General features: G+C 46.8%; 1 protein-coding gene across 1 annotated transcript in view; it reads right to left on the minus strand.

The window, feature by feature from the left end:
• Positions 1 to 15,000, minus strand: part of baiap2l1a (BAR/IMD domain containing adaptor protein 2 like 1a) — a 121,222-nt gene that overhangs the window by 81,933 nt on the left and 24,289 nt on the right. Inside the window, exons 4-5 of the mRNA XM_084322327.1 lie at positions 1,726 to 1,797; positions 203 to 337 (exon numbers count right to left, since the gene is read on the minus strand). Of these exons, the coding sequence (XP_084178453.1) occupies positions 203 to 337; positions 1,726 to 1,797 (207 nt within the window). The remainder of the gene's footprint in view (positions 1 to 202; positions 338 to 1,725; positions 1,798 to 15,000) is intronic.

Raw genomic sequence — 15,000 nt, forward strand, 5'->3', positions numbered from 1 at the left:
TTTGTTTTTTACCTGAACTCCTACGCTTGTCAAATTAATTTCACTGGCATACTGTACGGTCGGTCGCAGGCCCTTCCTGAGACAATCCCATGTGCTTATAAAAAGCACATGAAGCTGTGGATGAGTTGTCTGCTCTCCGAGAAGGGAGGCACAGGGGGAATTGAACCATCATGCACTCTGGGTTGGTTGGGTCCAGTCTCACCTCGTTCTCTTTTATGTCGTACTTGGACGAGTGTTTTCCCTGGCTCTTCCGCCTCAGCTTCTTCAGGTCTGTCTGCGAGCGCTCCAGGGAGTCCTGCTTCAGCTTGTGATCGGACTGGTAACGCTTGAACGTGGCCTGGAGGGGAGAGAGAAGGATGGTTAGTGGCTGGATGGATGGATGGATGGATGGATGGATGGATGGATGGATGGATGGATGGATGGATGGATGGATTGGATGGATGGATGGATGGATGGATGGATGGATGGATGGATGGTTGATGGATGGATGGATGGATGGGTGGTTGGGTGGAGGGAGGGAGGGTGGGATGGATAGATGGGGATGGATGGATGGAAATGGATGGAAAATGGATGGATGGGTGGATGGATGGATTAATGGGTTAGTGGATGGATGGATGGATGGGTGGTTGGGTGGAGGGAGGGAGGGTGGGATGGATGGATGGATGGACGGAGGGAGGGAGGGATGGATGGATGGATGGATGGATCGATGGAAATGGATGGAAATGGATGGAGGATGGATGGATGGATTAATGGGTTAGTGGATGGATGGATGGATGGATGGGTGGTTGGGTGGAGGGAGGGAGGGTGGGATGGATGGATAGATGGATGGAGGAGGGGGAGGGAAGGATGGAGGATGGATGGATCGATGGAAAATGGATGGAAATGGATGGATGGATGGATGGATGGATGGATTAATGGGTTAGTGGATGGATGGATGGATGGATGGGTGGTTGGGTGGAGGGTGGGATGGATATTGGATGGACGGATGGAAGGAGGAAGGATGGAAGGATGGAAGGATGGATGGATGGGGGAAAAGGAAGGACAAGGTGAATGGAGCAGGAATGAAATTGAAAGCTATAGGATTTGGACACATCATTCAACAAATACAAAAATGGACATTATGTGTGTTTGCATGGATGGATGAATGGGTTAGACTGAGGATGGATGGATGGATGGATGGATGGTGGGTGGGGGGGGAGGGAGGGAGGGAGGGAGGGAGGGAGGGAGGGAGGGAGGGAGGGAGGGAGGGAGGGAGGGAGGGAGGGAGGGAGGGAGGGAGGGAGGGAGGGAGGGGTGGATGGATGGATGGATGGAAAAGGAAGGACAAGAGAATGGAGCAGGACACATTTTGAAAGCTATAGGATTTGGATTTTGGACACGTGTATCATTCAAACAAATACATGGACATGTATGTGTGTTTGCATGCTGGCACACACACACACACACAGACAGACAGACGCAGACAGACAGACAGACAGACAGACAGACAGACAGACAGACAGACAGACAGACAGACAGACAGACAGACAGACAGACAGACAGACAGACAGACAGACAGACAGACAGACAGACAGACAGACAGACAGACAGACAGACAGACAGACAGACAGACAGACAGACACCTACACACCTACACACCTACACACCTACACACCTACACACCTACACACCTACACACACACAAACAGACACACACACAGGATCCAATAACCACCTTCCACTTACATTCATGTACTTGACGTCCATCTCCGTCTTCTTCTCCAGCTCGATGATGATGTCTCTGTGGAACTTCTTGAACTGCGAACACAAAAGACATTGGGCGTGTTCGTGACTAAACATACATCCATTGTGCCTGGATGTTAACACTTTCACTGCGACAATACACAGAAGGTTAATAACCCTTTCACTGCTACACAACAGCCGGTTAACCGGCGACCGTCGGTTGTGTGATAGTAAAGGGTTAACCTTCTGTCGTGTGGCAGTGAAAGGGTTAATGTGCAGTGTGCCGCGCTGCGGTCCCAAGGCTTGATGGTGACTTTTTGATAACAACCCGGTGGAATGAATGTCTCATGATGTCATTCTGAGGGGAGGGGATTCTAGCCACTGTTCTTATCGGTCCATTAAGGTTAAAGATTGACCACTTTCCCTCTTATGGGAGGAGAGCGTTATAAGAAAGGGTCTAGGCTCAGGGGAGAACAGAGAGGCTCAGCGAGCGCTCCCATTGTGTGAGTTAAGTTAGCAAAAAGAGAGTGAACAATTACACATCAATACGTTAAAGGATTGTGAATTCCAACATGTTGTTTCCATGGTCTTGGAAAGTTCAATCAATACTTGTGAACACATGAGCTACTCTCTCTCTCCCTGAGCCAGAAACCAGAGAAATAAACGTGTGATGTCATCAGGTATATTGTCTGGAGGTGTTCCATTGACAATGCTTTTTTTGGACCCACAGAATGTTTATTTTTAATTTCTTTTTGTATACCTAATGAGCTGTATCCTCTCTAGTAGCTAGTGTATCTATAGTTTATCCTTCTAATTAGGGATGCTCGATATTGGCTTTTTTACCGATACCGATATTCCGATATTGTCCAACTCTTAATTTCGATACCGATACCGATACCGATATCAACCGATACCGATATATGCAGGGTTTCCCCCAAAAAAACGGAATAATTTCAGGTAACTAATAATTTCACTGGATGCATTCAAAAGGCTTTCTAAATGTAAGCATTATCTGTGCAAAATATGATATTTAAAAAAGTAAAAATTAACATTACATATCTCTTGTTGTTGAATTAAACCAACATGCATACTTTTGACAATAAATAAAATAAGAATTGGTTCTTACTTGCTTGCCTGGGTAAATAAAGGTTAAATAAATGTAAAAAAAAAAAAAAAAAAAAAAAAAGTATTGTTTTTTTTTACCGATACCGATATTTTCCGATATCACATTTTACTGCCGATATCGGCCGATAATATCGGACATCCCTACTTCTAATACATTTCAAATAATAGTGTTCTCAAACATGTGTAATCAGAACATTCCCCTCAGTGCTTGTAGTGTCATCTACCCTCCTTCCAAATTTTTTTGTCTATGGAGCAGCTCCAGACTTTATAATTGATGACATCAGGAACATTGACTCCATCATCCCATTCAAGACCCACCTCAAAACCCACCTGTTTAGGCAGGCGTATATGTCTGATATTATTTTAAACTTGATTGTGATTGTAAATGAACTGTTTTTAATTGTTGTACTGCGACCTTGAGTGTCCTGAAAGGCGCCTTATAAATAAAATGCATTATTATTATTATTATTATTATTATTCATTATTATTATTATTATTATTATTATTATTATTATTATTATTATTATTATTATTATTATTATTATTATTATTATCACACATTTGAGTTTCAACATTCTAGTTTTTGGTTTTGACATGCAGTTGTTCGTGGTCACTAATAACTTTTAGTTTTGACTGTCTTAAACCAACTGTATGGTCTAGCCTAGCACATGTGCGCATGTCTGTTCTGTGTACCGCCTAAATCATTGATAGTAGTGCGGCCGGCTCGCAGAGACAAGCACCTTGAAGCTATTGGCTTGCCAATTTCAAAACGATCCTTCGAAGTCTGTCAATCTAAATGAAAAACACAAAGCCCCTTGTTTCTTTACAAATTTCGCCAAATAGTTTAGCGCATGACGATCTTTTTGAAAATAATTAAGAAGGAAGTTCCTCCTCTTATAATCTTTCAAATGTTGTACAAAGGTGGTAGCCTACAGTTAATTTGCCTCGCCTGCCTCCACTGAAACAGATTCATCTTTGTTTTGTTGATAAAAACTGATTCTAGGTTGTGTGATTTGATTTCACAGGAAACCCGGCATTGTTCTCAAGCCCAATCAGAAGCATAAATGGAGCTTTAGTAGACCATACTGTAGGAATAACATGACTTAATTCTTAAGTTAGGTGTAAAATGGTAAATGGTGCATTAATATAGCACTTTTATCCAAAGCGCTTTACAATTTGTTCCTCACATTTGACCCATTCACTCACACATTCACACACCGACGGCGGGGGCAACCATGCAAGGAGCCAACCTGCTCATCGGGAGCAATTATGGGTTAAGTGTCTTGCTCAAGGACACTTCGACACCCTGCCCGGGAGGAGCGGGAATCGAACCGGGAACCTCCGGATTACCAGACGACTGAGCCACTGTCGTCGCATTTTTGACCATTTAGGTGTAGTTCCCCTTTATGTCTGCTCTGGTCCTCCCTGTTGCGGTCCAACGAGGCAACAACCACTCAACATTTAAGGTCAACAGGAACACAATGTCCCCTCAGAGTCATTTCAAAGTTAAAAAAAGAACAAAAACATATTTGGTTGCTGTTGGAGACTGTGTGTGTGTGTGGCAGAGAGAGAGCTGCAGCCAAGTGGAACAATAATATTAATAATTCATTACATTTATTTTCTCAAAGCGCTTTACAACATAGGGTGGAAATTGCCTCCTTCACCACCACTGGTAGCACCCAACCTTAGGCTACTACGCAGGCTCAATGGCTACCATACACACACTGGCACCCGGCACACATCACACTACACACAATGGCTGAACGGCTCAGGAGACAGGGATTGATATCAGCCAATTAAGGGGAAGGGATGATTAGATGGCCTTGATGTCAGAGACCTGATTGGGAATTTGGCCAGGAACGTCGGGGAACCCCCTACTACTCTTTACGATAGGCGCCCAGGGTTATTTAACGACGAGATTCAGTCAGGACCCCGCGTTTAGCGTCTCATCCGAAGGACGGCACTCGCAGCTGTACGGTGTCCCTATCACCGTAAAACAGGGACATTGTTACTGACCAGTCCTGAGGACAGAGTGCCCCCTGCTGGACAACAACAACACCACTTTCCGACAGCGGCCTTGACCGGGGCTCGAACTGGTGATCTTCCGATCATGAGTGCGGAGCTCCACTCATGTAGCCACGCTGCCGGACACACCCTGCAAAACACAACTCGCTCATCCGTTGTCCTGGTGAGTTGATCTGCATTATCCCAGACGTTTGAAATACAGATATATTAAAAATATGATCTAGGTTGAAAATGTTTAAGAATTTGGCAGAAATGTAGGCGGCTACATGGCGTAGTGGGCAAGGCGCTCGCCACGAATGCAGAGACGCTGAGCCCAGCGCTCCACATTGCTTTCAGTTTAGCTGGTCGTCCGCACTAATACACATTGGCCGTATTAGGGGGTGGGAAACTGATGGGTGGGGATCGGGCGTTGTGGACAGCGACTCCTACAGGTCGGTTGGTGCGCCTGCGCAGTAGAATCAGGAAGTGTCGGGGGCAGCGTGAGCCTCCCACGCATTACTCCTCGCCACTGAGATCGAGCTGCGCAGGTGAAAAGATGAGACTGCTGTTACCTCAAGTACCGGAGGGGACTTGTGCTATGTATGACTTAGTCCACATTGCAGCCGGCTTGTGGGAGGCAAGAAACAGCGTCCGTGACAGGGGAGGGTTGAATTGGATGATACGAAATTGGGATGGGAGAAAATATAGAAAATGGGAGAAAAAGTTGATAAAAAAAAAACAAAAAAAAACAGATATATTAAAAATATGATCTAGGATGAAAATGTTTAAGAATTTGGCACAAATGTTTGCTCTCTTGGCCAGAGGTGTTTAGCAGGCTGTGGTGTGTAGAGGCATAGAGACAGCTCTGCGTAGGAGTGTGTCACTGGACCTCTCTGCCAAGCCTCAGCCTCCTCCACAAACTGTAGCCACTAGAGAGTGAGTGGGGAATCTTTTGTGGACCAACCAACCGATAAAGCTGCTGGTCGCAGCTAATAAACTTCACTTGACCTGTTGACCAATACCACTAACAATAAAAGCCATGTCCGTGTCAGTCAGGTGCCTGTAGTAGCAAGGGTCAGCTCATTGTGTCCAAGGTTGTGTTCATATGTATTATTGACCAACTATGGGTGATAAGCTAAAAACATAACCTCTTCACCGTAGCCGTTTAATACACTCTGCTGCTTGCACTCACTGCATCCAGACCGTGATTGTTGTACTGTAGATGAGAGCTATTTTTTTATTGCACTGCACTATTGTACTATGTTACTCTGTTTTATGGTCATGAGAGCTATTTTATTGCACTGCTTTTATTCTGTCTACACATTTTGCACTGCTCTTATTCTGTCTATTCCCAAGGGGATCAATAAAGGAATATCTTATCTTATTCTATACTCATTCTATGTCTACACTACATGCATTGCTTTTATTTAGTCAGAAACCTGCTAATGGTCTTTTATAGATTTCAATGACAGAAATCAATTATAATGTTTTCGGGAGGTTTTAAAGTAGATTCTCTGCTAATGTTATGCCTATTTTGTGTGTACATCACTGCTGTGAAGCACTTTGGCAGCATGCAATTCTTGTATGAAAGGTGCTCTACAAATAACGTTTATTATTATTATTAATATATTATACTCTAGGGCTGTCCCCGACTAAGGATTTGGATGGTCGACTAGGATTGGCCAAAATTTGCCGTTAGTCGACTATTGGTCAACTTAAAAAAATTAAAATAAAAAATAAAAAAAAAGTATAATATTTTTTATTTTTTATTTTATTTTATTTTTATCATTCCATTTGGGCTGTGAGGGTGCTTAATGTCTGAAGGAGTCGACTGAAGGCTTCTTGTCCTCTGCAAAAGCATGCAATTGGTCCACTGATGGATACATCTTGATATTTGTCTAGTATAGTGTGTTCATTAGACGGGTGAAATCCTCTTTCAGTGCCTCTGTGCCTGTTTTCTTAGGCAGTTCGCCTCTGGTATGTGTGCCATTAGCGCTAGCCACGCTTCTAGGCCTCTTTTCTTTTGATATATTTTTTTTTTTTATTATATTCGACTAAGAGGTTGGCCAGTCGACTACGGCCCCTTTCGAGCGATTAGTCGACTAATCGATTAATAGGGGTCAGCCCTATTATACTCTATAGGAGCTATCGGTGTCCTTATTGTTCACATTTACACCATGCAGTGTGTGACTAATCGGGTTCATCGACAGGTATTCAAAGAGTTTCTCCCCCGAGGCAGCAGAGTCCAGGATGATTCTCTCTCTCCTGCTCCTCCTCTGCTCTTGTCAAACTTTCCCTCGCCTATTACACTGCAACGATGTAAGACTCTCTGGAATGAAAGGAATGGACTAATAGATTAGATTACGTGTCCAGGGTGGAATTCGTCAATTGGCTGAGTTCTTCTGTTTCTGAGAAGTTATTGTACGTGTACTGAGGTTATGTACTGATGATCAGGTGAGACGGTGGCGTCGAGTAGCTGCTTCTGGGAATGGCCTGACTCATGCCTTCCTAAAAACCTACATCCTCTACATTTCTCTCCCTCACAGACAAATTGAACGGCTGCACCCTCCCTCCACCCGATGTCATTCTGAATTCACCTGTACTCTTCTACTTTGATTGATTGATTGATTGATTGATTGATTGATTGATTGATTGATTGATTTTTATTGTGGAGTAAAATACAGCATCCAAGGGATAAAAACATGAGAAAGTGCAAGCACTTATTTCCATCATGGTCCCTGATTTTGGACATGGACAGACATCATAAAAACATAGAGCATCATAATAAAACATAGAGCATCATAATAAAACATAGAGCATCATAATAAAACATAGAGCATCATAATAAAACATAGATCATCATCATAATAAAAAACATAGAGCATCATAATAAAACATATAGCAACCCCATAAAACACGCCCTACCCTCTCCTTCCTAGACGTGGCTAATTCTATACTTCACTGGCAAGCCATTTCTTTGTGGCACGTCTAAAGCTTCCCCCCTCTTCTGTGTTTTTCAGGGCCACTGGAAGCTTGTTTCCACTCCAGTGCCGCAGAATATAAAAAAGTATTTGTGCCCATTAATGAGTTGAATTTTGGCAGAATAAAATCCGTACTGCTCCTTCTAGTGGAATATGAATGATTGTCACGGAATCGAGCTGTACTCTACTCTTTTACATTCCTGCCGCTAACTAAGCTCTTCAAAACCTGGTTATATCTTGATGTATGAGAAAGACTAGTCTTACAGCCTGACATATTATGCCTCAAAGTTGGCGTCTCTGAACACAGTGGACACGGCGGGGATAATGTGTGAGTGAGTGAGTGGGTGAATGTGAGGAACAAAATTGTAAAGCGCTTTTGGATAATAGCGCTATATAAATGCACCATTTTCCATTTATCATTTACACTTTCCCAGTTCTGTATCGTTAGTGGCTTAGCTTGGCATCACACTGCACTATCTCGCGTACGTGCACGCGTACTGAATAAACCACAAATGTACCTCTAATACCAGTATTAGTCTGACCACACCCCTCATCAGCTTACCTTCATAAGCAGGTGTGTGGTCACCTGCTCTCCTCCTTCTCGCTTTCACCACAAGGAAGAAGTGCCTCGGTAGATTCCCACACTTGACACCATGATGGAAGAAATTGGATTAGGAACAGCTTTGGGAAACAAGGATACGTTGACATCATATCTTTATTTTCTCTCTCACTGTTTTTCGAGAAAATACGGCGATATTGTCTTCGTACTGGAGTGTCTAGAAGATGATGATCATTCTAAAAACCCTCCACCGGTTTTCGTATTGGGAGCACGCCGCTGCATGCTTCTCAACTGCAGTTCCTTGCTGTGTTTGTTGGGGTGAAACCTGTCAGGCCACAGCTGAACTGTCGGACATGCCGCTGTTGTGAGAAGCGGTGCGTTCCAGGTTGGGTGAGTAGTGTTTGCTGGCGGGCTCCACTTGTCTGTTAGTGCTATGGGGGCTACTTGACAAAGTTTATGGAAACCGGCCCCAGGCTAGGGTCCTTTGTTCAGCCACCTAGGCGACAGAAGGCCTTGGTCTGGAGACCATTATAGTTTTAACTAGTGGGCCGCGACCATTGACACTGGTGATCCCTGTGTGTTCTGGACGAGTGGATTCTCTCTGTCACCGTGTTAAGGCCCCATCTTTCATATCCAAATGAGAGTATTCCTTCACGAGGGGATATGTGCATGTAATGTGCGATAGCGGCAGATTCATGTTCAAAGTCAGCTACACAGGCCAGTTGGTACTGTGCTGATTTCCGTCGGATGTGGTAAAGTCACCGTTGTGAAGCGGTGTTGACATCTTGTTTTCTCTTTTCTCTTAAAAAGTGAGGAGAGGTTCAGAACGGCGGCCTGTCTGGGTGAGTGTTATGTCATTGTTACATGTTCATTGCTTACGGTTAGCCAGTCAGCTGTTAACTGCTGCGTTAGCCTGCTGGATCGCTGCATGGCCTGCTTAAGGCCTACTATTAGCCAGTCAGCTGTTAGCTGCGGGGCTAGCATGTCGTGGTCGCTAGGTAACGTTAGCTTGCTGCTATGGCCATGGCCTGGCGCGGGGTAGCTTAGCTTCTCGCGCGCCGCCGTGAGCTCGCTTCTGATCGCGTGCGTCGTTAGATCGGCGTCTCGCGAGCAGAAGCAATAGCACCCGAACGGTTGGAGCAGCCGTTAGCTTGATGCTATTCTGTTGAACGTGCTTTGATTTTAACATGTTTTACACTCTTGACCACGACGTCATCCTTGACAGGGGATGTTCGTCGACCCTGCCCTGAGCCTGGACGGGGATTGCGTCAACAAAGAGGACTGTAGCGACTGGTTGGAGCGGCGATGCTGCCCGGATCGAACAACACAGGACGGCTGTGTTCTACGGTGTCTTGTGACTGCACTTCGCTGATCTGCGTTCCGGGTAGGAACGGGGTTGACCAGACCTCATAACACGTCTTCTGGTTTTACTTTGCTAAATGTATTGTGAATAACGGTGTTTTTCCCAAAACGTGTGTTGCTACAATGCATTTAGGATACGTTGCGGGTTATGTGTGAGCTGTTTTTGTCACTGGCAGTTAGCTTCTCCGTGCAAACGGGATGTAATGATCTGGTTGTTGTGTGGGTAACACGGCCGTGTACTCACAACTAAGGTAACTAACCTATGAAGCTATGCTTGGTGACAAGTGAGTAAAAGAATGTTCTTTCTCAGACTGTAATGACAATGAACAGTGTGTTCACACATTAACAGGTTTTCCTGTTTTAACTGGCCGTATTGAGGGTAAAATAGGAGGATTGTGTTTTCCCCCCCGGTTCCCTGGGGACTTTATCACCTCCTATCAGACATGTTGTGCATTAATTGTGTCTTTTGTGTGGTAGGGATACGATGTAACTCTTAGCTTGATTGCTGAGGTTGTGCTAAATCTGCTGGAGAAACTTATTTCCTAAAGGGAAATTGGTTTGGTTGCTGTCATGTGTGCTTAGCAAGGCCTGTGGTCGATACTAATCAAGAATGATGTATTCTCTCATTGTGAAAAAAACGGCGTTCCTCTGTTGAGTGTTTTTGCCATTTTTTGTAGGTGATGATGGGTTGTGTGTGTCATGTGACCTACAACTGGGTTGTACTGGCCACAGAAGCACATGTGTATGTTGGACCGGGGTTCTTAGAGCCCTCTCTATTCTGTGTTTTTCCTTAGTAAAAATCAGATAGCAGGTTAGCTCATGCGCTGTGTGGAGCTGTGAAACGCTTCATAGAGCTGACTATGACTGTGTCATATTCTCTTTTTGTCGTTACGTCGTATCATGGGTGTGGGGTCGTAAAGGGGTGAACTGGTAACCTTTCCTCTCCCCATTGTTCTGTCGGTCAGGGGTACACCCCCTGTCCTTCAAGGTTCCCGTCACGTGGCGGTTCGGCACGTTACGGGGGGGGGGGGGGGGGGGGGGGGGAGTTCCTGGTCCCACGGCCTGGTATATTGGGCGTGTGCACCGCAGGAATTCCCCCGCCATAGAGTACGTCACCGTGCGCGTCTCTGTTGGTAGGACTTCCGTGTGCTGTTCAGGTCCATGTGATGGATCTGTTTTCAGGGGGGGTGGTCAGGGCTCCTCCTCACCAAGCGCCTATTCAGGCCTTCTGTGAGTTCGGACTCCTTCTTCCATGTGAGGAAGCCTCCATCAGAGTACAGAGCCTTCCTCCTCAGATTGTCAAAGTGAGTGGACCCTCTAGAAGGGTCCTTTTCTATTGTATGTATATTCGATTCAATTCGTTTATTGAGTGTGTATGGGTTCAGTGCCTCTTCCCCGGAGGCCCTAAAACCAGTTTTTTACATGGCTCAAGGTGCAATATATTATTTTCAATCTGTACAGCTCGCGTGGGAAGTCTCTCTGGGGATCCCCGTCTCTTTCCTATGGGAGGGTGGTGGGATGTAAAAATGTGAACATTTTTTACCCCGGCTGTGTAGACTGGGATACATACTGTTGATGCTTCCTTCTTTCTATTCCAGAAGTGTTGGAGTTAGGGAGTGTCACACCCCTCTTGTCGTTCCCCTGGGCGCCTTGGGGATTCAATGACAGGTCTAAATAGCCTGTTCATTGATGGGGGTGTGTCCCGACGCACGTATAGTGCTAGCTCGCTGTAAACAGGCGATTGACTGGCACGCCTTGGTTGCTTGTGGTTGAAACAGCGTTTTTATAAAGCAACTGAGATGGGGGTTTTTCCTCTTCCGACGACCACATCCCATGACCTGGGTGGGTTGTCGACGGATTCTCGTTCATGTCTGGGGGATGATGACGGGATGGATCTGAACATATGTAGTGGGGTCTCACGCCCTTGGGGTGGGCCACCAGGCGCGGTTCGTCCGAACGTCTGGGTGGCGCCTTCTTTTCATGTTAAGATCAACACGCATATCTGCCCTTCTCCTGGAGTAGGCATGTCGGCGTGGTTAGGGCACGGGACTGGTTCTGGTCACGCTGGTCCAGATCAGTTGAACCCGTTGTCCGCCGGGGATGCAGATCTGCTGTTCTGGTACCCTGAGGGACTTGGGCTTTTTTCAGGGGGAAAAATGCCAGGTCGGTCTGGGTGTCACAGGGTTAAGCGCTATGGAGACCCTGGTTGGGTATGTTTTTACTCAGCACTGTCGTCATGGCTTACAGCCATGCCATTCTGTACGCGCTCGATCTCGTCGGATCTCGGCCGCTACACAGGTTGGTCCTGGTTAGTACTTGGTTGGGAGACCGCCGGGGAATACCAGGTACGGTGTGCTTAGGGGCTGGTTCTCCATTATTTTTCGCTCCTCTCTCACGCATGGCGAAGAGGGGCCTGTGGGGGTGGTTTTTTGACCTCCTCTGGTGACCCTGTGCTTCCCGTACCGCCAGGCCCGGTCCGAAGTGATGTTTGCGACCCGTAGGCCTGGGTTAACCCTTTTTGGAAACTGAAACACTTGTACTGCGGTATAGCCGGTGTATACCCGCAGGTGTGTTTTGGAGTTTTTTCTTGAGGGGTTATAGGAACAACCACCGCATTGGGTAACACCGAGGTGGTTGATTCCCTGGTGTGTTGGAGCAGTGTCAACTCCCGGGTTCACCGTTTGAGGGTGCCCCTGCACGTTCATGACGTCTGCCAATCGTGTCAGCCTTCTCTGCCTCGACCCCTCTGGGTGGGGGTTTTTAAATGGAGGCTTGGTCATGCAACACCGCCAGCTTACGCTCCTTCCGCCGGGGCGGCTGTGTTCAGCTGTCCCCTCTGGCGCCTGTCTCGTCCGCAGTCTCCAGGCTAGGGTTAACAGCCTGTTGCCTGGTTTTTCCCCGGTGCGCTGCCTGCTTCCGTTGGTTAACCTTTTTTGTGTGCTTACGGCCATGCTGACTGTCTGTTCTGCAGGGTTAGTGTGCCAGGCGGTGTACTGTTGGGGGGACGGGGCCCGCTCGGCTTACGGCCATACCGACCTGAACACGCCCGATCTCGTCCGATCTCGGAAGCTAAGCAGGTTCTGGCCTGGTTAGTACTTGGTTGGGATACCGCCTGGGATTACCAGGTGCAGTAACTGGGGGGCCTTTGTCCGAATACGCTGGCGATGTGGGGGGCGGGGCACTACGTGCCCACCTGGTGGGGTCTTGATGCTGGCATCATGGACTTCTCCGGGCCCCCATTCCAGGGAGTCCAGTCCTTTTGGTGGGTCTGGGTCTTCCTTCGCGCTCCGCTGCTACGGCCTTGCCACGGGGTTGGGTTTGCCCTTGACCCCGTGATTCTGGGGGCAGTAACGAGGTTGTTCCTCCGTTCGTTCCCGGGTGGCATGCGGGTTGTGCGTGTGTGTAGTCGTGGGGTCAAGCCACGGTCTGCTCACCCTGTGCGTTAAGTTGCTTGAGTGCCTCTTCGCACGGTCGGGTCCGTCGCCTTCCCGTGAAGCCTCTAATAGGGGGGATACCCTCCATTAGGGGGGGTCGGGGGGGCTCGGCCCTCCCTGTTCTGATGGTTTTGGGGGGCTGTCAGCGGGGTGTATTTGTCAGCCAGTGGCTCCGCTTGGCCTCCCTTGTGCAGTGTGATGCCAAGCTAAGCCACTAACGATACAGAACGATAGGTTATGACTATAACCAAGTTCTGTTAGTTAGGGGCGATGCTTGGCATCAGACGGCCGCTGCAGCCCTTGACCTCACCTTGTGGTGAAAGCTTGGGAAGGAGGAGAGCAGGTGACCACACGCCTGCTTATGAAGGTAAGCTGATGAGGGGTGTGGTCAGACTAATACTGGTATTAGAGGTACATTTGTGGTTTATTCAGTACGCGTGCACGTACGCGAGATAGTGCAGTGTGATGCCAAGCATCGCCCCTAACTAACAGAACTTGGTTATAGTCATAACCTATCGTTTTCTACCTGTCACTGCATTTCAACCAACTGACTTCACTGGTTTCTTAAGAAGTACTGATCAATGCGGCACTCCCTCTACCTTCACTCCTTCTACCAAGCACTTCTTCCTTCACTCCCTCTACCAAGCACTTCTTCCTTCTCTCCCTCTACCAAGCACTTCTTCCTTCCTTCACTCCCTCTACCAAGCACCTCTTCCTTCCTTCCCTCCCTCTACCAAGCACCTCTTCCTTCCTTCACTCCCTCTACCAAGCACTTCTTCCTTCCCTGATGTATTCCTGAGGTCTTTTACTGTTGTTACTTTCTATACCACAAGGACAGATCTGGAGCTTATTTCCATCTACCGCTCCGCGTCTATACTTTCCGTAGCCGCATTTCTGCAGGACGCTCTCTGATTGGCCACTGACTGACGCTCTCTGATTGGCCACTGACATGTTTGCCCAATCGCGTGACGAGCTGTGTCTTTGCCCATTTCCGCGTCGAACAGCCTGCAAACTACCTGGCGTTCTATCGCCATGCTCTAAGACAAACTCTAACCTTAACCAACTTCGAAAGAGTGCCTAAGCTTAACCAGTGTAGAAACTGACGTCGGCCAATCAGAGAGCGTCCTGCTGAAATGCGGCTACGGAAAGTATAGACGCTACCGCTCCACCCCTGCCCTCCATTGATTACAATTACAATTTACAATTTAATCATTTAGCTGAATGCTGCTTTTATCCAAAGCAACTTACAGATTGTGACCAGCGTGTCACCAGGAGGGGTACGTCTCTGGCAGCTAAGCCTCAGTGGCATTGTTCGTCAAATAGTATCGAGCTTGAGTGTTACACTCTGTGTGCATAGTAGTAGTATAGACATATTAGCAAGATAGATACTGTAGTAGTATAATTATTATTTCTTCATTATTTCAGATTATTGTTTGAAGAGGTGTGTTTTCAGTCAAGGGAAATCTTTCAGAAAATTATCATTGTTGCACTCAGAAGATGAAGCCTTTCATAAATGGATTCATCTTACTCATAGTGCTGTTCTCTATAGTTCTAGTTCTCAACCAACTCATCATAGTCCTTTCCGTTCCATGGTCTGTAACCGTGTAATCTGCCTGTCATCTTCCGCCCCTGGTCTCAGACTCTAGTCTAGGGGCATTTTTCCTGTATTTGTCGTAGTTTTTTTTGGGTGCAGGGAAACTACTTTACAGTCAGCTCCAACACCTTAATGGGGTGCTAACCCATGCCAGCCCCGATGGGGTCTATTCCGTCTAGGGATGTTCGATATTGGCTTTTTTACCTATATACCGATATT

This window comes from Notolepis coatsorum (assembly GCF_963971535.1).
Source record: "Notolepis coatsorum genome assembly, chromosome: 10".
In the NCBI taxonomy this organism is placed as follows: Eukaryota; Metazoa; Chordata; class Actinopteri; order Aulopiformes; family Paralepididae; genus Notolepis; species Notolepis coatsorum.